Genomic DNA, 25890 nt, shown 5'->3' with positions numbered 1-25890 from the left:
GCCTGGGCGCTGAGGATGGCTCTGTGGCCTCTGCCTCAGGTGCTAGAATGGCTCAAGTTGCAGCAGAGTGATGCCCCAGATGGGCAGAGCATCGCCCCCTGGTGGGCATGCCAGATGGATCCTGGTCGGGCGCATGCAGGAGTCTGTCTGACTGCCTCCCCATTTTCAACTTCAGAAAAATACAAAAAAACAAAAACAAAAAAAACCACACACGTATACTTTACCAATGCATAACAAAATATATGAAATAAAAGAAAAAAGTGTCGCCTGACCAGGCGGTGGCGCAGTGGATAGAGCGTCGGACTGGGATATGGAGGACCCAGGTTCGAGACTCCGAGGTTGTCAGCTTCAGTGCAGGCTCACCAGCTTGGACCCAAGGTCGCTGGCTTGAGCAAGGGGTTTCTCAGTCTGCTGAGGGCCCACGGTCAAGGCACATATGAGAAAGCAATAGATGAACAACTAAGGTGCCACAATGAAAAACTAATAATTGATGCTTCTCATCTCTCTCCGTTCCTGTCTATCTGTTCCTATCTATCCTCTCTCTCTGTCTCTATAAAAAAAAAAAAAAAAAAAAAAAAAAAAAGAAAAAAGTGTCATTTAGTACTGTATTCTTACCTTGGAGACAGATGAGTGCGGCTAATGAGGTGAATGGCAGAGGAGGACGGAGGGAGGAAGGGATGTAGGAACTGTAGACACGTAATCTAAAACTGCACTTTCTTTATACTAAATGTAAACTAAAACTGCATTTTCTTTAAACAAAAATAAAACTGCACTTTCTTTACTTAAAATGAAACCACAAAAACTTAATTGTAAAAAATGTACTTTCTTAACTTTAAACTTAACCTAAGCTTAACATTACCTATTTTTCATTTAATCATCACCTGTTTTTGCCTTTTTGGCTGCACTTTCGGCACTTTCACTTGCAGGACTTTTGAATAAAAATATATCCAAAGAGGTTTGCTTTTGCCTGCCTTTTAAATATGTTACAGAAATGTGACAAACAAGTGTCATTAAAAAGTGCTGAAGCATGACCAGTTGAAACTTTTTCTGGGTGTTTCTTTTCAATGAAACTTGAAAGCTTCTCCCACATTGCCAGCATGTCTTTAATTTCACTTGTAGAAATCACTTCCTCCGACTCTACCTCCTCTTCACTACTAATCTCTTGCAGAAGCTCTGTATGTTGCATCATCTGTAGCTTCTTCAACTCCTCAGTTCAGAGTTCCTTCTCATTTTCTTCGACAAGCTCGTTTACGTCACTCTCATCTACCCACCGACTTTCCGGGGGATACAATCTCCTCCAACGCTTCTACCTCGGTCTCGGTCTCTGGATTAAATCCTTCAAAGTCCCTGTCTGCAACAACATCAGGCCATAACTTTTTCCATGCCGCGTTCAAGGTTCTTCTTATAACCTCTTGCCATGCCAAGTCAATAATACGTAAACGTATCATGATGTTTTAGTGATCTTTTCAAAACTCTTTAAAGCAGCGGTTCTCAACCTGTGGGTTGCGACCCCGGCGGGGGGTTGAACGACCAAAACACAGGGTCGTAATGGCTTTAGGCGACCCTGTGTTTTGGTTGTTCGACCCCCACCGGGGTCGTGACCCACAGGTTGAGAACCGCTGCTTTAAAGGGTTAGATTTGTATTCTCAGTCACCTCAAAGCAGTGGCAAAACAAGTGCTTTGTGTAAAGCTTTTTCAAGTTGGAAATGACCTGCTGATCCATAGGTTGCAAGATTGAAGTCGTGTTGGGTGGAAGGTAGAGGACTTTCACGAATTTGAAATCATGGAGAATGTCATCTTCAAGACCAGGTGGGTGGGCTGGAGCATTTTCAAGGATTAATATTGCTTTCATTGGGAGTTTATTTTCTTGAAGATACTTCTTCACTGCAGGACCAAAGACGAGATTTACCCATTCAATAAAAAACTGCCAGGTAACCCATGCCCTAGCATTGGTGTGCCACATAACCTGCAATTTTTCTTTAAGAATCTTGTGAGTCTTAAAAGTTCGAGGATTTTCAGAATAATACACTAGCAGTGGCTTTACTTTACAGTCACCACTAGCATTTGCACAGAGTGCAAGGGTCCAACGATCCTTCATGGGTTTATGGCCTGGTAGCTTCTTCTCCTCTGTGGTGATGAAAGTCCTCCGGGGCATTTTTTTCCAAAACAATCCTGTTTCGTCACAGTTGAACACTTGTTGGGGGATGTAGCCTTCCTTTGCGATAAGCGCAGCAAAATGTGCGATGTGCTCCTCGGCTGCCTTAACGTCAGCACTTGCAGCTTCACCATGCCTCACCACCAAAGTGAATGCTAGATCTCTTCTTGAACTTTTCAAACCAGCCGTGACTTGCCTTAAATGTATCTTCTGCTGCCTCTTTTGAGGTTGATGGTTCTTTCTTCTTCAAGTCACCGTAAATAATACGTGCCTTTTAGCATATTACAGTCTCCGTCACTGTATCTCCTGCCAGCTCTTTCTCTTTCACCCACAACAGCAGAAGCTTCTCCATTTCTTCATGAATATTTGTCCTTAATCGGGATAGAATTGTAGTTCCTTTTGCTGGATTTGTGCTTTTGATGGCATCCTTTTTTTTAAGGATGGTACAAATTGTACATGTATTGTGGTCATACAGCCTTGCCAGTTCAATCACTCATACACCACTCTCATGTTTTTCTATTATTTCTTGCTTTACTTCTATCGACATCATTCTCACTATTGTCCTTTACACTCACTTCCTTCAGCCTCATGATAGCACACACAAAAAATTAGTAAAAAATGCAAAAATGATGCAAGAACAAGTACAGCGCACGAGATTTGACTTGATTCTGTGGGTAACATGTGAGAAAGAAACGAGATGCTGGTGTTGTGCTGCTGATAATGGACCTGTGTGCCAACAAGTCAATCAGCGGCAGCTTCCCGAATCATGACTCGTATCTTGGAATTTCACTTGGATCTCGAACAAAAATATGGACCAAGTCGCAGTTCTATCTTAAAAAATTCGTATGTTGGTCTGTGCATATCTCAAGGTACCACAGTATATAAAGTTTTAACTCTCAATAGTTAAACTTTTTTTTTTTTTTTTGACAGAGAGAGACAGATAAGGACGGACAGGAAGGGACAAAGATGAGAAGCATCTATTCTTCGTTGTGGCACCTTAGGTATTCAATGATTGCTTTCTCATGTGTGCCTTTGACCAGGGGGCTCCTGCAGACTGAGTAACCTCTTGCTCAAGCCAGCAACCTTGGGCTCAAGCCAGACTTTTGGGCTCAAGCTAGCAACCATGGGGTCATGTCTATGATCCCAAGCTCAAGCCAGCGACCTTGGGCTCAAGCTGATGAGCCCACACTCAAGCCGGCAACCTCGGGGCTTCGAACCTGGGTCCTCCGCATCCCAGTCTGATGTTTTATCCACTGCACTACCACCTGGTCAGGCAATAAACATTTTAAAAAATCTCTTCCTTTAGGTCTTGTTTAAGGATATCTTTCCTATCAAAGTTTTATAGTTCATAATCTGATGTGCAGTTTATCAAGAAAAAGCATACATAGAATAACAAAATGAAGAGAACCCAAGAGTCCAAACTGAATCCATGTAAAGATGGGAATCTGGATATAATAAATAGATAAATGTATAGCAAAATGAAATTTATATATCTGTTACAAAAAATTCTATATCAAGTAGGCAGACAACAGAGAATTTAAATAATACAATCAACAAACCTATATATTCAGATTATAACTTTAAAGAAATCAATACAGGTTCTTTCGAAGCAAATGTGTAACATTTACAAATACTGATAATGTTCTGGGCCAGTGTTTCCTAAGTGTCCCTAGTGATAAGAATCACTTGCTTATTACAAATCAGATTCCAGAGCCCTGCCCTAGACCTACTAAGTCAATAACTAGGTCAGAAGCCAGGACAGATTTGAGCATTTTCTGCTTATTCGGTGCGATATTAGGAGCCTCCAGTGGAAATTCATATGTATGACATGAAGCTTAGTTAGATTCTGCATACAGCTGTAGGAGAATGGCTTACATCAGCATTTCAATCTCAGAAATGTGTCTAGTGGGGCTGGCAATTTGAAAAGCCTACAGGGGAGCCAAGGACACAGGATATAATATAAACAAGAAATAGGCAAAGTGGGTGAGGTGCAGCCTTCTAAAACAAACATTCTTTGCCTGACCTGTGGTGGTGCAGTGGATAAAGCGTTGACCTGGAAATGCTGAGGTTGCCGGTTTGAAACCCTGGGCTTGCCTGGTCAAGGCACATATGGGAGTTGATGCTTCCTGCTCCTCCCCCTTCTCTCTCTCTGTCTCTCTCTCTCTCCTCTCTCTCCCTCTCTCTCTCCTTTCTAAAATGAATAAACAATAAATAAAAAACCTAAAACAAACATTCTTTGAAGTTCAACATGTCTCCTGCCTTCTCTGTTTTTCAATATATGACTTTCATTACCTAATTTTTGTTAGGGTACAAAAAAATTTCACTTTACTTTCCATATAATAAAAATAAAAGAACAAGTATAAATATAAGTATCAGCTGACATTTGTTCTCAATGTTAAGAAATGAAATGGCATAGATACAGCTGACCAGAAAGTCCTACTGCCATAAGGGAATCTTGGCTCAGTATTGCCAAGTCTTTAGAATTCTCCAAATAAATAAAAAAATGTGTATCTTCATGTAAAAATTCCTGAGCTTAAAACATTGGAAACTAATTAAAATGGAAATGCTGTAATAGTCTGTCATTAACAAGTCAACTGACATGTCTACTGTAGGCCCAGTGCAAGCTGACAGGCTCCCTGATTATAAGCCTAATGTTATAAAATAATGTGCACCTGAAACTACTATATCATATTTTAACTATAGCTTTTTTAAAAGTGGTATTAGTATTAGGCCCTGGCTAGTTAGCTCAGTGGTAGAGTGTCGGCCCAGTGTGTAGATGCCTTGGGTTTGATTACTAGTCAGGGCAAACAGGAGAAGAGATCATCTGCTTCTCCACCCCTCCTCCTTCTCTCTCTCTTTTCCCCTCCTATAGCCATGGCTCAGTTGATTTGAGTGCATTGGCCCCAGTCGCTGAGGATGGCTTTGTGGAGCCTTCACCTCAGGTGCTAAAATTAGCTTGGTTGTGAGCATGGCACCTGATGGGCAGAGAGCATCGACCCCGGGCAGAGAGCATCGACCCCAGACAGAGCTTGCTGGTGGTTCCTGGTTGGGGTACATGCGGGAGTGTTTTTCTTATCTCTCCACTCATTTGGAAAAGAAGAAAAAATGAAATAAAATAAATAAAATAAAGTAAAAAGTGGTATAAGCACTGGATTAGAAATAATGGCAAATATTGACAAAAAATACAAAAGGTGACATGTAAAATTTATTGGTACAGAAAGAATTATTAAATAAATGATACCAAAAAGTATAGTTAATGAATCGAAAAACAGTTAAAAATAAAATTCAGACAAATGAAAAATTAAATGCATAAAAATACTAGAGCTAGCACTGTGAGTATTCTTTCCTTCTGCCCCTATATTATTAGCAAAGCCCCAGTAAAAGACAAACTTGGGAAAAAATATTGATATAAAAAGAGCATTAGTATCTTTAATATAATTAAGAAGAAAATGATGAACATTCCAAAAGAAAAAGAATCAAGAGACAATCCAATACAGATCACAAATTCGAAAAATGTTCAATGTTTTTAGTAACAAAGAAAAAAATATTTTTAATATAGAAAACTTGGTTAGAATTTTTAAAACTTCATAACTATTGTTGGTAACATAATAAGAATGGACTTATACTTCTGGTGAGAATATAAACTGAAGAGCAACTGACAATAACTACCAAAATGCCGTATCCAATCAACTTCTAGCAATTTCTTAAGGAGATAATCAGATATATGCAAATGGTATACATAGATGAAAGCTGATGGAAGCACTCTTGATAAAACTACTTTTGGAAAGAAACTCAATTTTCACTTAGGATTGATCAAATAAATTATCAATGCAATGATTTAAGTTGATACTTACAAATAAAGAAACATATCAAAGATATGTTAAATAAGAGATTTTTCTAAAAGCAATGTTCTATTTTATTAATGAAATTTTACCCCTCCATGTGTACCAATCACACACACAAGGTATCATATTCATGCAGTGTTAGGGAATATACAGAAAAGTCTGGATGTTATTACACTTAATTGCTAATCATCATTATCTTTGAAGGCTGATAATATAGTGGTTATTTATGAGTTTTTGCACTGTGTATTTTTTACAAGTAAAACTATTTCCATTTTGGAAAAAATAACAAAGATAAGCTAATTTATTAAAATTTTCTATTATATTTATATATTTTATCTGGGTTATACTTTATTCTGTTTCTATCCACAGAAGGATAGAAACACAAATACATTATCAATCAAGGTAAAAACACAGAAAATCTTATCTACCAAAAAACGTTAACAATTACCGTGATTTCAGCTGAACCTTTCACAAAGGGAAACTCAAGTGTTTTAACTTTCCCAATAAAGAGTGGTGTATCATTATCTTCCTCATTAGAACCTTTGATGGTAGCTATTATAGTGCCAACCAAATCAATTCCAGTCTGATTATTGAATTCATCCTTAAAGTAAACAATGAAAAATAACTAATTAGAAGAACTGTTAAGAAGATTGAACCAAGAGAAGATGTACAAATCAGAAATATGACATATCTATAAAGCCCCAAATATTAAATTATCCTGATCCTTTACTCCAAGCACAGAATTCAATTCTCAGATAAAGTGCTCCACAGGCAGCAAGTAATCTCAGAAACCATGGAAGAACCAGTAGCTTCCAGATAACACAATGGTTTCCTAACTTTGTATATTAAAAGGACTTTCATTTTAAAATTTCACATTGTTATGTACTTTTAGCAGCTAGGGAATAGAAGTTAAGAGTCACTCACTTGTCTATAACAGGATAATAAATAGAAAGGAATTAAGTATCCCACTAGCAAAATTTTCCATAAAGTCCTACTACTCTATTTCACCTGTTTTTGTTAATATTCATGGCAATTCTATTTCTGTTTACAAGTAATCAGAAGCTCTCGCTGAGGAGCAGCTCACTATGATCAGATATCAGAGCAGATCTCTTAAAAATAATTACTTAAATAGCTCCTTTCTTTCCCCTCAGTGAAAATGTGCATGGAGGAATCAATTTATTTTATTCACGAAATAGGAGATTTAAAGGGGCCATATTAGGAGAAGTAAGCAGATTTTTGCAATTTTGAGCCAGTTCCATTTAGCATACCTGGATATATTTTATGTACTATGTCATCCATTCTCTATTTGTATTCAATGATGCTTATATTTCATTCATCTGCACAAAATTTCCCTAAAACCTTAAACTAAATAATCAAAATTTGATTTTATAGTAAGTATTTTGCACCCTAAAATTAGAAATAATATTTGCTATCCTCTGCAATTTTGGAAGTAAATAAACAATACCGTGATAATAAGATGTAAATCTTTGACCAGGGTCCTATTGGCAACTGAGTGAACATTTGAAACAGCTGGTGTTGCTGGCTGACTTTTAGGTACTAACTTCACAGGTTGATTAGGTTGAACGTCAACTATAATCTTTCAAAACAAAAGAAGCATTCCGATTAACAATATATATAGATGGTTTAGAATTCAAGAGAAGAAATGACAGAATATAGTAAATGAAATGTTACTTTTAAAAACGTATTCCCATTAATCTTAAATCAACTTTTGAACCTGGCAAATTGATTCAGTGGTAGAGCATTGGCTTGGTGTGTGGATATCCCAGGTTTGATTCCCGGTCAGGGCACACAGGAGAGGGGCCCATCTGCTTCTCCACCCCTCCACCTCTAGCTTCTTTTTCTCTTTCTCTTTCTCTCTCTCCTCCCCTCCCTTCATACCCTCCTGTAGCCAAGGTTTGATTAGAGCGAGTTGGCTCCGGGTCCTGAGGATGGCTCCATAGCCTCTGCCTCAGGCACTAAAAATGGCTCCAGTTGCAATGGAGCAAGGGCACCAGATGGGCAAAGCATTGCTCCCTACTGAGCTTGCTGGGTAGATCCCAGTTGGGGTGCATATGGGAGTCTGCCTCTGCCTCTCCTTCTCTCACTAAAATTTAAAAAGAAGATAAAAAACAAACCAAAAAAAACTTTTAAAAACTCAGGATAAGCAGTATATCAGAAATTAACTTTTAAATGTTAATTCCCTAAAAACAAGTTCAGAGGCATCTAAAAATTTTAAAATTTAGTATACTACCATTTATTGAATGAAGATGATGTATTTTTAAAACTACATAGACTTAATTATCCAGAATTCTAGTACCTGAAATATTATTAATTGGAAAATTTTCATGCATGGTTAATAGGAGCTACATTACTGTGATATAAAGATAGATGGAAAAAATAACTTCTGCATCAGATCATATTAGCAATTTAAATAATTTTCTATTTTAATATTCCTAAAAAGTACATTATTTATACTATGCATCCAGTAATTCAGTTGCATTCAATAATTCACTTTAAAACAGAACATTTCATTCCTAAATTAAGCAAGAAAATGTAATGCTAACTGTTTTATATAAAGAGAGTAAGCAAACCTGTTCACTGTGAAGAATGTGGGTTTTATCCATCATAAAACCAAACTGGATATAATATAGCCCCACTTTATTGGGAATTGCTTTATCCCTAAAATAGAAAGAGATAAAATTATTCACAATTTTTAAATAAATGGGAAAAGCATTCACAGTATCCTTTTTCTGTTCCTTCCACAAAAAGGAAATGCATAAAAAGAAATCACAACTATTCCATTAGCCTTTGTTCAGCAAATATTTCCCGCAATATTAAACTTAACCCCAGGTCGCTCTTCCTTGGACTTTCTTTCCACAAAACATCCAGAAACCAGGCTCTGGGTGTGACAAAGTTGAAAGCATAGGAAATTAAGGTTGACAAAAAAATGAACACAAGTAAAAATATTGAATTAGATGTGAATTTTGCTTTAATTCTACATAATAAATTTCCAACTCACAGTTTTATATTCCAAACTTATAGGATATCCTGATCTTTTATGTTGTTTTTATTCTAAATATTTAACTTCACAAGGCATTTACTGCGATTTAATTATAAGAAATTTAGAGACCCTGGCTGGTTAGCTCAGTGGTAGAGTGTCAACCAGGTGTGTGGATGTCCTGGGTTCAATCTGTGGTCAGTGCACACAGGAAAAGTGCCCACCTGCTTCTCCACTGCTCCCCCTCTCACTTCTCTCTCTCTTTCTTCTCCTTCCATCCTGCTGCCATGGCTCTATTAGAGTGAGCTGGCCCCAGGAGCTGAGGGTGGCTCCATGGCTTCTGTCTCAGGTGCTAAAAAATGGCTCTGGTTGTAATGGAGCAAGGGCCCCAGATGGGCAGAGTATTAACTGCTAGTGGGCTTGCTGGGTGGATCCTGGTCAGGGCACATGGGGGACGAATTTGTCTCTGCCCCTGTCCTATCACTAAATAAATTAAAAATATATATATAGTGCCTAATAAGAGGTACACTTAACAAGCCTGTTTTAATCACACTTAACCACAATGAAAATAAGGCTCATGATCTGTATGGTGGTTTTTGCATGTTATTTATAGTCTTAAAAACACCTGGCATAATGTAGCAAAAAAAGCAAAGGCTTCCAATATATATATATGAATTGAAATCCCAGTACTGTAACATACATGTTTTCTCTAAGAAAATAATACCTAATAAAGTTACTGTAAGAATTGAACAGAATACTGCTTCTAAATGGCAGACTTACCCATCCTGATGAAGATAACCATATTTAAAGACATTTGCTTAAAGATGTTTGAGAGATAACAAGCAAAAAGTGAAAAATAACTCAGCTGGATAAAAAAATAACATGGAAATCCTGGGAGGTAAGTTTCACATTTAAGGCTGCTTTATTCTTGGAATATATTCTAAGAAACAGAGGTGGACCTAAAGCAGACAGGCTCCCAATGGAAAAGCAACTCAGCTTTGAATCATCTCAACCTCAGAAGCTGGACAGAAATGATAATAGACTGTTAGCGGCACAGAAAACAAACAGAAGTAAATGTAAACCCCATCTAGAGAAAGATAACATCTGAAACTTCAAATTATTTCCATAAATATTCATAAATAAAATGTATGGTAAATAACAAAAACCAAATCACAAAAAGGAAACAACCAGGTACATGAAGAGGCCAAGACTAGAATGAAAACCAACAGAAACAGATAAAACAAATCCAAAGGAATTCCAGACAGACCTTTGCTTACTACTTGGGGTAAAAACACAAGATGCAAATTCCAACAGAGAACTAGATTGTAAGAAAAAAAAAATGAACTAAAAATACCAAACAGAAACTGATAATTCAAAGATGATACTACTGAATAGAGATTAGTTAACTGAAGGCGGGTCAGAAGAAACTATCTAGAATGAAGAGAAACAAAAGAATGGCAAAGACAGTAAGAGAGAGAGAATACTGAGAGAAGGACTAATGTGCATATGTAATCAAGATCTGCCAGAAGGAGAAGACGGGGAGAAGAGAGAAAGAAGAGGGAAAGAGGCAGACACATATTTGAAGAAATAATGGCTTATAGTTTTTTTTGTTTTTTTAAATTATATACATATTTTTTTATTATTTTTTTATTTTATTTTTTTACAGAGACAGAGAGAGAGTCAGAGAGAGGGATAGACAGGGACAGACAGACAGGAACAGAGAGATGAGAAGCATCAATCATTAGTTTTTCGTTGCGTATTGCGACACCTTAGCTGTTCATTGATTGCTTTCTCACATGTGCCTTGACCGTGGGCCTTCAGCAGACCGAGTAACCCCCTGCTTGAGCCAGGGTCCTTGGGTCCAAGCTGGTGAATTTTTGCTCAAACCAGATGATCCCACGCTCAAGCTGGCGACCCCAGGGTCTCAAACCTGGGTCTTCTGCATCCCAGTCAGACGCTCTATCCACTGCGCCACTGCCTGGTCAGGCGGCTTACAGTTTTTTTAAACTGAATAAAGACCACACAATGGAAGACTATGAAAACAAAGTAGGATAAATACGTAAAAAATCCACACACAGGCATGTCATAGTAAAACTTCTGAAAACAAAACTCAAAACAACCAAAGAAGACAAGAAATGATTACTTTTCAAGATAACAAGAATGATAGCTAAGTTTTTTTGTTTTTAATGTGTAATGTGTTTTTAATGTGTAATTTTAATACACATTAAAATTTGATTTGAGAAAGAAAGAGAAAGAGAGGAAGAGAGAGAGAGGGAGAGAGAGACAGGAACATCAATCTGTTTCTGTATGTGCCCTGCCCAGGGATCAAATCGCAACTCTGCACTTCTTTTTTTTTTATTTTTTTATAATTTTTTTTTTTCAGAATGTAGGGTTTTTTTTTTAATTTATTTTATTTATTCATTTTTAGAGAGGAGAGAGAGAGGGAGAAAGAGAGACAGAGAGGGAGAGAGAGACAGAGAGAGAGGAGGGGGGAGGAGCTGGAAGCATCAACTCCCATATGTGCCTTGACCAGGCAAGCCCAGGGTTTCGAACCGGCGACCTCAGCATTTCCAGGTCGACGCTTTATCCTCTGTGCCACCACAGGTCAGGCAACTCTGCACTTCTTGATAATGCTCTTAGCTATCCGGCCAGGGCAACAGCTAACTTTTTAACAGCTGCAATGGGGTAGTGAATGATGGCTTGAAAGTATTGCAAGAAACCGCTAACCTAGAATATCAATTTTAGTATATGTGCTTCTGATATGAAGACCACCTAGAATTTCATATCCAGGAAAAATATCCATTAAGTGTGAGCGGAAAAACTGATTTTCAGGCAAAAATGAGATAATTCATCACCAGAAATACTAAAGGAAGTTCCTCAGATCGAAAATGATCCCAGATAGAAGCTGAGTTGAAGATTAACAGAAAGGATAAATAAGTTAATAAATCTAAATGATCACCAACTATATAAAATAATAATAATGCCTTGATAGGTTTAACATATATAACAACAGAAGCACATAAGGTGGAAGAGGGAAAATGAAGTTTAAGTGTTCTACGATTCATGTATTTTCCAAAAAGGTATAAAAATGCAAACTGTCATTACCCATTGGTATGTCAATTATGCCATGTTGGATCCTCAAAAAATAAAAATCACTTATAGAATACGATTGTATAACTACCAACTTAATAATAGATAGAAAATAACAAAAAAAACCAATAAGTTAAAAATAAAAAGAAATAGTTCAAATAAAAAACAGTAAGATCATTAATTGAAAAGCACGTGTTTTGGTAACTATATGTAAGATCTAAACTTTTCAATTAAAACAGATTATTAAAAAACCAACTAAAATTCATTTAGAATCTCTCATAATATGAAGATACAAAAGTAATGAAAAGGATATTTTATACAAACACTATCACGATCCCTAAGATGGCTTTTGCATGTCACTCATATGGAAAGTTGATATACTGTTATCATAGTAGATTTCAAGACAAAACATTACCAGAGAAAATGATGAATACTTTGTAATGATTCAATATGTGATAATCTAAGTCTGTATGTAAACATAGCCTCAAAATATATAAACTGACAGAATTAAAAGGGAAAACAAACAAATCCACACTTATACTCACTGCTAGAAAAAGCAGACAGAAAAAAAAGATATAGAAAACAAAATGATTAACAAATTTTGAACTAATGAACATAAAAAACACAATTTCAAATGCAGTATATATTTTTTTGTAGTGCACCTGGAATATTTACAAAAACTGTCCATTCTACAAAAACAAATCTCAATTTCAAATGATTGAAATTATAGGCCCTCTCTTAGTGGGATTGCCAGGTGGATCCTGGTTGGGGTGCATGCGGTAGTCTATCTCTGCCTCCCCTCCTCTCACTGAATAAAAAAAAAATAAAGAAATTATAGGCCCTGAAGGGTTTGCTCAGTTGGTTAGAGCATTGTTCCATAACACCAACATTGTGGTTCAATTCCAGTCAGGGAATATATGGGAAGCAAACAATGAATGCACAACAAAATGGAACAACAACCAAAAACTGTTTTCCTCCCTTTCTCTGTCTCTCTAAAATCAACTGATAAAAAAAAACTGGCAAAGAAATTATATAGGATAGGCTCTCTGACTACAGTGAAATTAACCTAAAAATCAGTAACAAAAACAGCATAAGAAATCGCATGTTTAGAATGAATCACTACATTTCTGAAAAACCTGATCTGTGGTGGCGCAGTGGAAAAGGTGCCGACCTGCAATGTTGAGGTTGCCGGTTTGAAACCCTGGGCTTGCCCAGTCAAGGCACATACAAGAATCAACTTCCAACTTCTACAAGTTGATGCTTCCTGCTCCTTCTTCCCTTCCTCTCTCTCTCCTTTCTCCAAAATTAATAAATAGTTTAAAAAACAACCTGTGAATGTTCCTAAAGCCATTCATAGAAGAAAATTTATAGCTCTATATACATGCATAAGTATATAGTATATTTATGTATATATGAAAAGGAACATACTAAATACATATATATGTATTATAGACTGAAAATATACTGCTCACAAAAATTAGGGGTATTTCAAAATGAATATGCGGCAATAAAAAAATCATTTAATTTCTTATTAAACAAGAACATCAGAAAAGCAAACGACAAGTCAAAGAAAGTTGTTCAATTATACAAATGAGATGCAAAACAAACTTTTATTTCATTGGTGAAAATGCACTATACAAAAGGCTGAAAATACAGAGTATCTGCATGATCCCTGATCCCCTAATTTTGTAAGCAGTGTATATTTTATTATGAATATTACAAGTATAACTGATAGTGTGATTTTTTTTGAGGTGAAATTCACATAACATAAAATTAACTGTTGTAGATTGGCATTTAGCACACACACATTGTTGTGTAACTACTACCTCTATGTAGTTTTAAAATATGATTATTTTAAAAACATTAAAATGTTCCTTCAAACTGATGCCTGAGAATTATAAGATTGAATTATAATAAATTACATAAAGATTTTGAAATATGATAAAACAATCCAATTAACACATTTGAATAAATTCATACACTAAAAGATGATTTAATAAACTGAAGAGAAGGCAGTGTGTCCTTTCTAGGATGTCTAAACCAGTCCCATGCAATACCATGAGAATACTTAAAAGACAGAAGGCAATGTTGTTCAAAGTAGTACAGTTCAAGGACAGTTGTTGGTATAAACATTTTGTTACTTGTCAGTCACGAGACAATAAAAGAGTAATTGAGAACATATATAAGTGCACATTCAAAGGACCCGTTTGTTTTTTTAAAATAAACAAAGAACAATGATTTATGACAGACTGAGAATTTTGAAAAAAATAAAAACTGGTCCTCAGTATAGTCTGAAAAAGCACTGAACTAATTAATAGACTGAGCATTTTGATCGTACTGATGATGATTTAAAAAAATTTAAAAGTAGAAGTAATCTTAGAGAAAATTCTGGAAAGATGGCAGGCATAGGAAGTACCAGGACTCTAGACAACTATACTGGCAAAATCTGTATGATATAATTATTATGGAACTCTGGAGGCTATTGAAGACTTGCAACTTACAGCAAGCTGGAAGACTTGCATGGTATATTGAGGTTAATTTTGGTCAATTTCAGCTTTTAGCACAGTAGCAACTATTCATACCCCACCCCCTGCACTAGGACAGGCAACTGTGCATATGTTCCAGGTAAGAATTCTATCTTTCAACTATCAGGTATCTGTACTCTGCTGCCTCTGTTCCTATAGGAACCCCCATGCTGCCAAGTCCTCATCCTCTTGCTGAAGTGATTTCCAGGGAGATTTAAAGGGCCAGTGCCCATTCCTTACCTGCTTCTCCCTTTATTTTTCCCCTTTTTGAGGGAACTAGACATTAAAATACAACTGCATATATGGTAATATTAGAAAGTGACCACACATATTCAGGGAAAGTCTCAGAAAAGACCTAAGAAGACCGTAAGTTTATATGTAAGGGTGATCCTTGGCAGAGAAATAGCCCACAATAAAAAATAAAAAACAATAACAACCTAACAATCAAACCTTAGTTAAGGTATAGAATCTGAATTACAGAACTAACACACTATTAGATTCAAATGTCTAGTTTTTAACAACAAAAAAAATCATAACACTAATAAACAGAAGCATGGGGCAATTCAAAGGAAAAATATAACCCACCAGCAACTGTTACTGAAAGAAAAACTGGTGGCAAATATACTCAACAAGGACTAAAACAATTGTCTTAAAGATGTTCATAGAACTAAAGGGAGATGTGGAGAAGGTAAAAAATACTATGGAAAAAATGAAAATATCAATAGAGAGAGAAAAACCTGAAAAAAAAACCCCAAACAAATTCTGGATCTGTAAATTTCACCGCAGGCATTCAAATATAGATTTGAACAGGTAGGAGAAAAAAGTATCAAATTTGAAGACAATGAGGATTATACAGTCTGAGGAAAAGGAAGAAAAAAAAATCACAGAGAAGTGAACGGAGTCTAAGTGACCTTTGGGGACACCAGGAAATGGACCAACATATGCACTGTGGGAGTTCCAGGAGAAGAGCGAGAGAAAAGGGCAGAGAGAGTATTTGTAGAATGGCTGAAAACTTCTGTTTGGTGAAAGACATCAACATAAATATCCCAAGACACTTGAGGAATTTCAAATAAAATGAACTCTTAAAAACACACACTAAGACACATTAACAAACTTTCAAAAGAGAAAAGAGTAGAAAATCATTACATATAAGGAATCTTCAATAAGATGATTAGATTTCTCATCAGAAAATTTAGAAGCCAGAGGCAGTGAGGCCAATGTATTCAAAATGCTAAAAGACAAAAACTGTCAACCAAGAATCCTATACCCAGCAAAACTGTCCTTCAAAAGTAGGAGAAATTAAGACATTCATAGATAAAAGGTAAGGGAGTTCATTACCACTAGATCTGGCAAGAAAGAAGTGCTCAAGGGAGTCCTGCAAAGTAAGATGAAAAAACGGTAGACAGTAATGTGGAGCCACATAAGGAAATAAAGATCTCAATAAAGAAAAACACCAGACAATTGTAAACACTAGTATTATTGTAACAATGGTTGTAACTGCTTTTTCGTGTGTTCAACATGATTTAAGAAAAAAATAATTAGTCTAAAATCTAAGAGAACATTTCTTTTAGATAAATAAACAAATGAAACCTTAGACACAGTCTACACAAAACTATTTTTCAGATTTCAAGGTAGAGGTCCAGAATACAGAAGCAACATCTCAAAATTATATAGTTAAACAGTAAAAAACTAGTCTAGTCTTATTTTTTACTTTGGAAGATCATAAGTTTAAGATGATGGGATTTGGCCCTGGCTGGTTGGATCAGTGGATAGAACATCAGCTCAGCCTATGGATGTCCTGGGTCAATGCCTGGTCAAGGCACATAAGAGAAGTGACCATCTGCTTCTCTCTCCTACCCTCTCCCCTTTTCCCCTCCTGCAGACAGTGGCTCAAATGGTTGGAGCACCAGCCCAGGAACCTGAGGATAGCTTGGTTGGTCCAAACACATCAGCCTCAGGTGCTAAAAATAGCTTGACTGATTCAAACATCAGCCATAGACAGGGGTTGACAGGATCTGGGTCAGGATGCATGTGGAAGTCCTTCTCACTGTTTCCCCTTCTCTCACTTAAAAGAAAAAAAAGATTATAGAATTCTCCTTATTTGGTAAAGTACTCTAACAACATAATGTAATTCTTCTGATGGCTTGGATAACTTTGAATACCAATATATATATTATAACAGTCTTTCCCCAAACCACTTTACAAAGCTTACAAACAGATAAAACACACATATTCTCAGAAATCTTCCTGGCAAAAAACTAAAAGATACCACTATTTTCTACTCAATCATAAATTATTTTTCTCTAACTGAGCAGGCAAGCATCATCAAGGTTGATTTACTTGTTAACAAAGAATGCATAAAAATATGAAATGATTTGAGAAATACCTGAAGTAGAAGCACCCTTCTTCCTTGTCATTATCTTTTATTTTATTGCAACTAAATATTTCTGCCTAGAAAGGGAAGTAGGAGAGAAAGGAAGAGAGGGAGAAACCACATTTAATATAGTATATTTAGGATGAAAGGTTCTATCACCTTTATTGAATGTGAATACAAATCACACTTGGATTTATAAATACACAGGCACATACCTACAAGTTATCTTTACAATGTATATAAGACACAATAATAAGATTAGTTACAGTGGAAAGACATACATTAATGGGCACATAACAGATCTCGATGGTGGTGACAAAATTTAAGGTAATAGCTGCTTGATGGGACTGATGGCATAAATTAAAGAAGCTAATTTCCTAAACAGATAATTAAAATAACCTATAAATCCTGACATTGTTAAATTGGAACCTTCTGATATAGTTTAAGGTTTAATTTCCATTTGATATTTTAGATTTGCACTGATCAGTATGGTAGCCAATAAGCGGCAACATCTAGTTACTGAGCAGTTGAAATATGGCTGGTTCAAATTCAGATATGATGTAAGCATAAAAATACACCAAATTTCAAAGACTTGGTAAGATAAAAAATGTAAATCCTCAATATACATTTTAAAATAATGTGTTCATATTGAAATGGCAATTTTCAATACATTAGGTTAAAACTACAATAAAACTAACTTCACTTATTTCTTTCTGCACTTTAATGTGGCTACTAGAAAATGTTCAATATCATGTTACTTATATTTCTATTGGACTACACTACTTCAGACTCTCAAACTGTTCTCACCACTCTATCCCCCTTCTCTAACATTTTCTATATTATCTTAGGGATACTAAGCTCTTTGCTTTGTGTCACTGACCTTTACACAAGATAATTTTACAGTTTAAAGTATCTTAAAGTTTTAGAAATATCATAATATAGGTTGCTTTTTTCCAATAGCATCAACACAATTTTGAAACATATGCTAATATATTTTTAAGTCCCAAAGGACAAAGTGGGTTAATTTCTAGTTCTTCAGTACATACACATTGCACACACCTTGCATTTTTACTCAAATTACATTTAATTTTAAGTTAAATATAAGAATTATTTTTAACTTCTAAAATGTTTTCCATGACTCACATTTCCTGGTGGTCGGTTCCCACTGCTGGAGAGATTCCACAATTTCATGGAAATACGTGCTGGATTAATATTTTTAATGATACTACCATCTTCAGAAATCACAGTAATCATAAAATCTGTCATAGTGAACATTAAAAAAATTATTGTCTTTCTAGTTCAATTAATGAATTTGGCTAAATAATTGCACAGCAAGTACTCGTAATAACATCCTTTGGTTCAATATTTTTTATTATGATGCTGATGAAGATGTCACAGGAATCCACTCTTGTTTATATAAATTAGCCTATAGTAAAACTGGTTTTGTTATCTGTCATTTCACTTAAAGTAGCAGAACCTACTGATGATGGTAAGTGAGGACTTCCTGTATAGGCATGCCTCAGAGATATTGCCGGTTTGGTTCCAGGTTACCACAATGAAGCAAGTTACCACACATTTTTTGGTTTCCTGGTCCATATAAAAGTTATGTTTATACTATACTGCAGTCTAGTAAGTGCACAATAGCATTATGTCTAAAAAAACAAATATACATAATTTTAATTAGCCTGTAAGAAAAATGGTGCCTAGAGACTTGCTCAACACAAAGCTGCTACAAACCTTCAATTTGTAAAAAAGCAATATCTGAGAGCAGCTCAATAAAACAAGGTATGCCTGTACATGAAAGCAAAAAACTTGCTTAAATATTAATAAAATTCAGATGACAAAAATACACCACTCTTTAATCAGCATTTCCCAACAATTTGTCTATAAAACTTGCTAATCATGACAGACAACTCTGGTGCTAAATCTTTCCAGAAATCTACAAATACATCTTTGGTGTTAATAGTTCCTTGTCTTATTTTCAGTCTGCCATGCTGTAAATTCTATAATGCAAGACCAAAAAGGTTAGACTGTAGATACTCAGCAACCTATAATTTGGGCAACTGGTCTTAATTCCATATGCTTTATGTATTCCAAGAATACAATGTTTCTTTTCTTTTGATTTTTAAAAGCACACAGTAGCTAAACTATTATTACATATAATATTCATCTTATGTTTATCATCCATAACAGTCATTTGGCATCTGTTGCATTTTTTTAATCATAGGAAATAGGTTTTATTTCCCTAAATTTAAAACTCTCAGTATAAAGGCTATAGCTATACATATATGTAATGTTAATTATTAAAAATTGTTAATTTTTGAATATAAACTTTTTGGTCTGCTTCTTTTAACTATGTATATCTGTGTTTAGGAATTCATCCCTTGAAGAAAAGAGAAGTCCTTAAGAAAATTTTACAGTATAAAGCAAATACCTTGGCACCTGCTACACTACACTAAAATTATTTGCTTACTTGATTATCTCCTACATTAAACTGAACTTAAAAACTGTCATATTCATCATTAGAACTAAGAGCCCAGATAGTGCCTGGACAAGGCAGGTATTTAGTAAGTGGATGTTGCTTGGAAATATCTTTTTTTTTAAAATTTTAATTGAATTTATTAGGTTGACCCTAGTTAATAAAATCATATAAGTTTCAGATGCACAAGAGCTGTATAATATAAGGTCTACCGGAAAGTTCTGTTTGTTTTTGGAATAAAACAAAATACAAACTTTTCTTACCGTCAATAAGCTTTATCAAATAATATAATTGCCATTATTATTAATGATTTCTTGCCAGCGTGAGGGCAATTTGTATATCCCATTTTTGAAAAATGTTTTATCTTTTGATGCGAAAAATTGAACCAGTCTTGTTTGATATCTTCTTCATTTTTGAATTTTTTGCCCTTCAAAAAATTTTGTAAGGACAAAAACAAGTGATAGTCGGTATTATTCCTTCACCAAACACTTTCAATAAATTTCTACATGCTTCTGTAGCATTTCTTCCTTGTAGAAATTCATAAAAATTACAGTGGCGTAAATGAAATTTATCAGTAGTCATGTATACACTATCGCTTCACACATAAGACTAACGTGAATCAACTTTTAGTTAATTTGCTATGTCAGTATGTATACATTAAGTGATAAAAATAGAGAGGCACACATGTGCCAAATAAACATGTGCTTACATGTTGAAACTTGTTGTGATAGAAATGGACAGAACTTTCCGGTAGACCTTATACATCATCTGCACATTGCATTGTATGTTCATGTATTTCCATTCAAATTATGTTAAACAATCCTGGTTCCAACACATGAAATACATTTAGTAGAGCCCTCATAGTTATCGCCATTTAGCAGTTCATACTTATTTTGCAAACTGAGTTACTTTAGTTTATGTATGAACTTTCAGTTCCATCTGTACCATTAAAGGCATGTGGTTTATAGGGGTGAGACTAGACACAGCTTAGTCAAATGTACATTTCTTTTGTCATTTAAAAGGCTATATTACATACTAGCTTTTTAAAATCATGCTAAACATCTAGAATATTTTTAAAAAATAAATAATAAAAATCTATTTACTGGACTGTTTACATAAGATTTTAATTTCTATTGAACAAATGACATGTGAAATCTTTATTAAAGAAAGTTTTGGGATCATGTTTGTGATAAAAATTTACATAGTATTTTAAACTATGTTTCTTGGCATCTGTTAAGCAAATTTTGTATATGAAAGCCAGTACTACTGAGTTTTATATACTCCAATTGTTCAAATACCAGCTATTTAAATAGCCGATTTTTCATAGAATAATTTATTCCACTAATGCAAAAGGTAAATTATCATTACAAATTTATTTTAAAAACTGAATTACTCACCAGTGAAAAGACCCCCTGCTAAAAAGGAAGCATCTTTGTCATATTTAACATTAAGACGAATGGGTTTTTCAGGGTCTGGAAGAATCATTAACTTAATTATGGGTCCTGCTATGGTATTCTTGTTATAGATGGCTTTCACCTGCACAGTATGTTCTCCTCTAACACAGAAAAAAAAAGGGGAGGGGTGGGAAAAAGGTTCAAATTTCATTAGTTATAATCTAAAATTCCTGGGAATTTATACAAAATTTACCTTATTTAGGAAACTACTCCTGCTCATTCTATCACCTGCCTAGTATTAAATAGAGGCCTAGCTTATTACTCTTAACCTCAGCAAGTAACAAGAAAAACTAGTCTCTATAATACAAATAACTATTAAACTCTTGGTTCTTACCTAGGGGCATAAACACTGAACACTCCCAAATTAGCCCTGCCCCTTTCATCTGTTTTATGCTGTTGGTTTGAAGGAGTGAGCTAAAAACAAAAAATAAAATGACAATTAGAAAATTCTAGAGATCAAATTCTTTTCCTCTATTACTATTAAAAATTACAGTTTCATACCCTTCTAAAACCTACAATTTTCTAATTTCACAAACACTGTGTATTCCAAAACTGGGATTTTGGGGGATGATAATGAAACAACAGACATAAATATAAACACACAACACACACACACATCAAGAAATCAAGGTATCATAATACTATGTCCATTTTTACTTCATCTTTCTCTTTTTGTGTACTCAAATGTGCTCCTAAATTTTTGTTGCAGTACTATCTACATAGTGATGACCGTGTTTTCACTTTCAGGTGATTAAGAATCATGGTCCTGAACAGTGGCTCAGTGAAGAGTGTTGGCCCTGTGTATGAATGTCCCAGGTTTGATACCTGGTCAGGGCACACACAAAAGTGCCCGTCTGCTTCTCTTCTTCCCTTCTTTGCCCCTTCTCTCCCTCTTCCCCCCTGCAGCCAGTGGCTCGATTGGTTCAATCACCCCCCGGGCCTGAGAATGACTCAGTTGGTCTGAGCACATCAGCCTCAAGTGCTAAAAATAGCTCAGTTGATTTGAGCATCTACCTAAGATGAGAGTGCCAGTGGATCCTGGTCAGAGCACATGTGAGAGTCTCTCTCACTTAAAATAAAAAAAAGAAAAAGAAAAAGAAAAAAGCATCAGTTGTCATATTTCTTAATCATTGGATAGAAAAGTTTCTCAGCATTTTGCAAATGCTTCTCTAGAAACCAGAGTCATTCTCTTATTTGGAATAGAAAATAATTACTGTTTAACTCTCCTAAAACAAACTTTACGAACAAAAGTGAATTCGTAAATTGTAGTAGCAGTAAATCACACTCCTAAACCTTAACAGTTATTTCTGCTTACTGAAACCTAAAAATTAAATAACTATGGTGGATGAAGACCAAAAACAAAGCAATGCTTGGAGAGGCAAAAATTAGTAGTAAGTGAAATGATGGAATAAAGTCCTATACTTGTACCTGTCACATTACCCTCTGATTCATATCCATTGTCTGTCAACCCATTTTTCTCAAAGCATCCTAAAGCCTTGTTGCTCAACCAGAGAAGCAAATCTATTTCAGGCTGTATAGCAACAGCATCATAACGTTTTGACAAGTGTAAGACCTCTCTCTAACCATGGTTCCTTTACCATGGAAAACAAGTCCATGTAAATCACAAGTCTTGGTACTTTAAACTTCCTTATGTCTTTAAGATCAACTTTTCAGGTGTTGGTAAATCCTTGTTGGGGTTCTGATTAGGTTAATTTCAAGAGTTTTTACATAATTTACATATTATCAACTGTTTTCATCCACTAAAATTATAAAATTCAAGCCTGGCTGAATACTAACTCAGGAACTCTCTGTGATGTTTGATAATAACCTTGCTGGGACAAATTAATTCCCTTCAACCAACAGAAGGATTGTGTCAAAATACAATTTTCCAAGAGACTGGCAACTTCTCAGTTTTCCCCTCACAGTTGGGCCTCCAACTTTGAACCAAGTATGCAAGGTCCTCAGTAGATCCTAAGCAGTTGGCTATCTCAGTACTCATGTAAAAGTATTTAACCTTGGACTTCCTGATATCCAGCACTGTTTGCTCCCAAACATTACAAGGCCATATTCATGCTTGCCCCACCCTACAACATAAGCCAGGATAGGTCAAGCAGCTACGCCCAGGCCATTAGGTAACTCACATGACTTTTTTGCCCACTGTCAGCTTTTTAATTTCCCCAATAATACCTGTTCCTTAACCCACACTGTGGGTCGTTATATCTGCCCTTCAGTTATACCTTGTCAGTATTATCTATTAATCCTAATCTGAAATCCAAATATCATTATGCAATAAACACTCAAACAGTCATAACTGAAGAATGTTGTCCCTTGTTACACTACTTGCAGGATATAAACTTTACATCCTCAAAATAATTATAAAAAATCTTTAAGTTGATTTAAACTAAGCAATAATAAATCTTACATAAGACTGTATTAAAAAAAAGAAATGTGACACATAAAAACAGTTATAAGAATGAAATCCAGAATAAGTGAAAATTCTCTAAGGACATTTAAAACTTACCCTTAAATTGTTAGGTTTTATGATATTTATTTTAATGTGTGGGACAGGTGCTGGATTATCCCACTGATCACAAAGTTGAACAATGAGAGGCTTCTGTAATTCTTTTCCATTAATCACTGGAATAGACTAACACAGATAGAAATATTTTAAGAAGCACTAAAACGTGTTAAACAATATAATTACTATTTGTATATGTATAAAATAATGATAAATTTCATCAATTAAAATAAACTTTTAAAAGTCAATTATATTATCACTAACAATCCTTACAGAAATGATTAATAATTTCATAAAAGGAAAAAAACAGAATTTGACATTTATTGTATTCTAACATATTCCTAGAAGTTATATATTAGAATCACTTCAAAGAAAATAGAAACTTATCTTAGGTTCCTGGATTTAGCATTGGCTATCTACAGTTTAGCTCCTCTCTAAATTTTTAGACCTTTGCCATTCTACATGAAGCAGTAATATAGCTTTGTAGACCTTAAATAAAACTAGTCGGCCCTGGCCGGTTGGCTCAGCGGTAGAGCGTCGGCCTAGCGTGCGGAGGACCCGGGTTCGATTCCCGGCCAGGGCACACAGAAGAAGCGCCCATTTGCTTCTCCACCCTCCGCCGCGCTTTCCTCTCTGTCTCTCTCTTCCCCTCCCGCAGCCAAGGCTTCATTGGAGCAAAGATGGCCCGGGCGCTGGGGATGGCTCTGTGGCCTCTGCCCCAGGTGCTAGAGTGGCTCTGGTCACAACATGGCGACGCCCAGGATGGGCAGAGCATCGCCCCCTGGTGGGCAGAGCGTCGCCCCTGGTGGGCGTGCCGGGTGGATCCCGGTCGGGCGCATGCGGGAGTCTGTCTGACTCTCTCCCTGTTTCCAGCTTCAGAAAAATGAAAAAAAAAATAAATAAATAAAACTAGTCACTGACAATCTACACTGTTCTCATTTGTTTAAAATATTTCTTGCTTTTCCCCTATTTTATAAAAAGCGTGTACAATTCTGTTGACCGACACTGCTCACAAAAATCAGGGGATATTTCAAAATGAATATAAAGCGATAAAAAAAGCATTTGAATTTTTTTTTTTATTAAACAAGAACATCAGAAAAGCAAACAAATTAAAGAAAGTTGTTTAAATATACAAATGAGATGCAGAACCAACTTCTATTTCATTGGTGAAAATGCACTACACCAAAGGCTGAAAGTACTGGAGTATCTGCACATTCCCTGATCTTGAAAGTACACATCCTGCAATTTCCCAGCCCTTGCAGTGCCCCTGCAACATGATTTGACCGAATGCAAAGCCTGGAGAGCCATAGGACGTTTTGAAGCTGGTCAAACCCAAACAACAGTGGCAAAAGAACTTGGACCATCCCAAAGCATGATCAGCAGACTTTGGAATCACTTTCAAGAGACTGGCACAGTACGAAGAAGACAAGGGCAGGGTTGCCCCTCTGCCACAACAGCAAGAGATGACTGCTACTTGACCTTATTGGCAAGAAGGAACAGGTACAGCAACACAACAGAGCTACGGGGAATTTCTTGCTGCCACTAGACGACAGATATGCACCCAGACCATACAAAATTGGCTCATCGTATTGGACTGCATGCCTGGCAACCAACGGTATGCATTCCATTATCTGCTGAATACTGCAGAACACATAAAAGATGGGCTGATGAGCATCATCACTGGACCTGTAATGAGTGGTCAACTGTCCTCTTCTCTGATGTGTCGTGCTTCAGTCTGTAGCTGGACATCAGATTATCCTGCTCTGGCATGAATGAGGAACACGGGAGAATCCACATTTCATGCAAGAAAGGGACTTCTTTGGTGGTGGTGGAATCATGGTGTGGGCTGGCATCAGCATTGGTGGTCGTACTGACCTCCACATTATCAGAAATGAATCACTGACTGCTGTCAGATATCGAGATGAGGTCCTGCACCCTATAGTGCAGGGGTCGGGAACCTATGGCTCGCGAGCCAGATGTAGCTCTTTTGATGGCTGCATCTGGCTCGCAGACAAATCTTTAATAAAAAAAATAATAACGTTAAAAATATAAAACATTCTCATGTATTACAATCCATTCATTTCCTATCACTCATGTTCATGGTTGTGGATGGCTGGAGCCAATCACAGCTGTTCTCCAGGGCAACACCAAATTTTTATTGGATAATGTGTAATGTACACGGGTCGTTGTATGGCTCTCACGAAATTGCATTTTAAAATACGTGGCGTTCATGGCTCTCTCAGCCCAAAAGGTTCCCGACTCCTGCTATAGTGGTACCCTATGCTGGATCAGTTAGAAACAACTTTCTTTTCATGGATGATAATGCCCTATTGTGTACATCTCGTCAACAACACGCTTCAGAAGGCAGGAAAAGAACGCATGGACTGGCCTTCACACTCTCCAGACCTAAATCCCATCGAACATGCTCAGGATGCACTGAGAAGACGTCTGT

The 25890-nt window shown here is 36.1% G+C and overlaps 1 protein-coding gene across 1 annotated transcript in view; it reads right to left on the bottom strand.

Annotated features, from left to right (window-relative positions):
- Nucleotides 1-25890, bottom strand: part of SMCHD1 (structural maintenance of chromosomes flexible hinge domain containing 1) — a 176891-nt gene that overhangs the window by 37086 nt on the left and 113915 nt on the right. The window contains exons 30-37 of the mRNA XM_066246162.1: nt 23442-23567; nt 21255-21334; nt 20864-21021; nt 18131-18246; nt 17000-17064; nt 8592-8679; nt 7466-7597; nt 6449-6601 (exon numbers count right to left, since the gene is read on the bottom strand). Of these exons, the coding sequence (XP_066102259.1) occupies nt 6449-6601; nt 7466-7597; nt 8592-8679; nt 17000-17064; nt 18131-18246; nt 20864-21021; nt 21255-21334; nt 23442-23567 (918 nt within the window). The remainder of the gene's footprint in view (nt 1-6448; nt 6602-7465; nt 7598-8591; nt 8680-16999; nt 17065-18130; nt 18247-20863; nt 21022-21254; nt 21335-23441; nt 23568-25890) is intronic.

This window comes from Saccopteryx bilineata, chromosome 11, assembly GCF_036850765.1.
Source record: "Saccopteryx bilineata isolate mSacBil1 chromosome 11, mSacBil1_pri_phased_curated, whole genome shotgun sequence".
Lineage (NCBI taxonomy): Eukaryota > Metazoa > Chordata > Mammalia > Chiroptera > Emballonuridae > Saccopteryx > Saccopteryx bilineata.
Note: the sequence above shows the minus strand (reverse complement) of the source record. Positions and strands in the feature narration are given on the sequence as shown.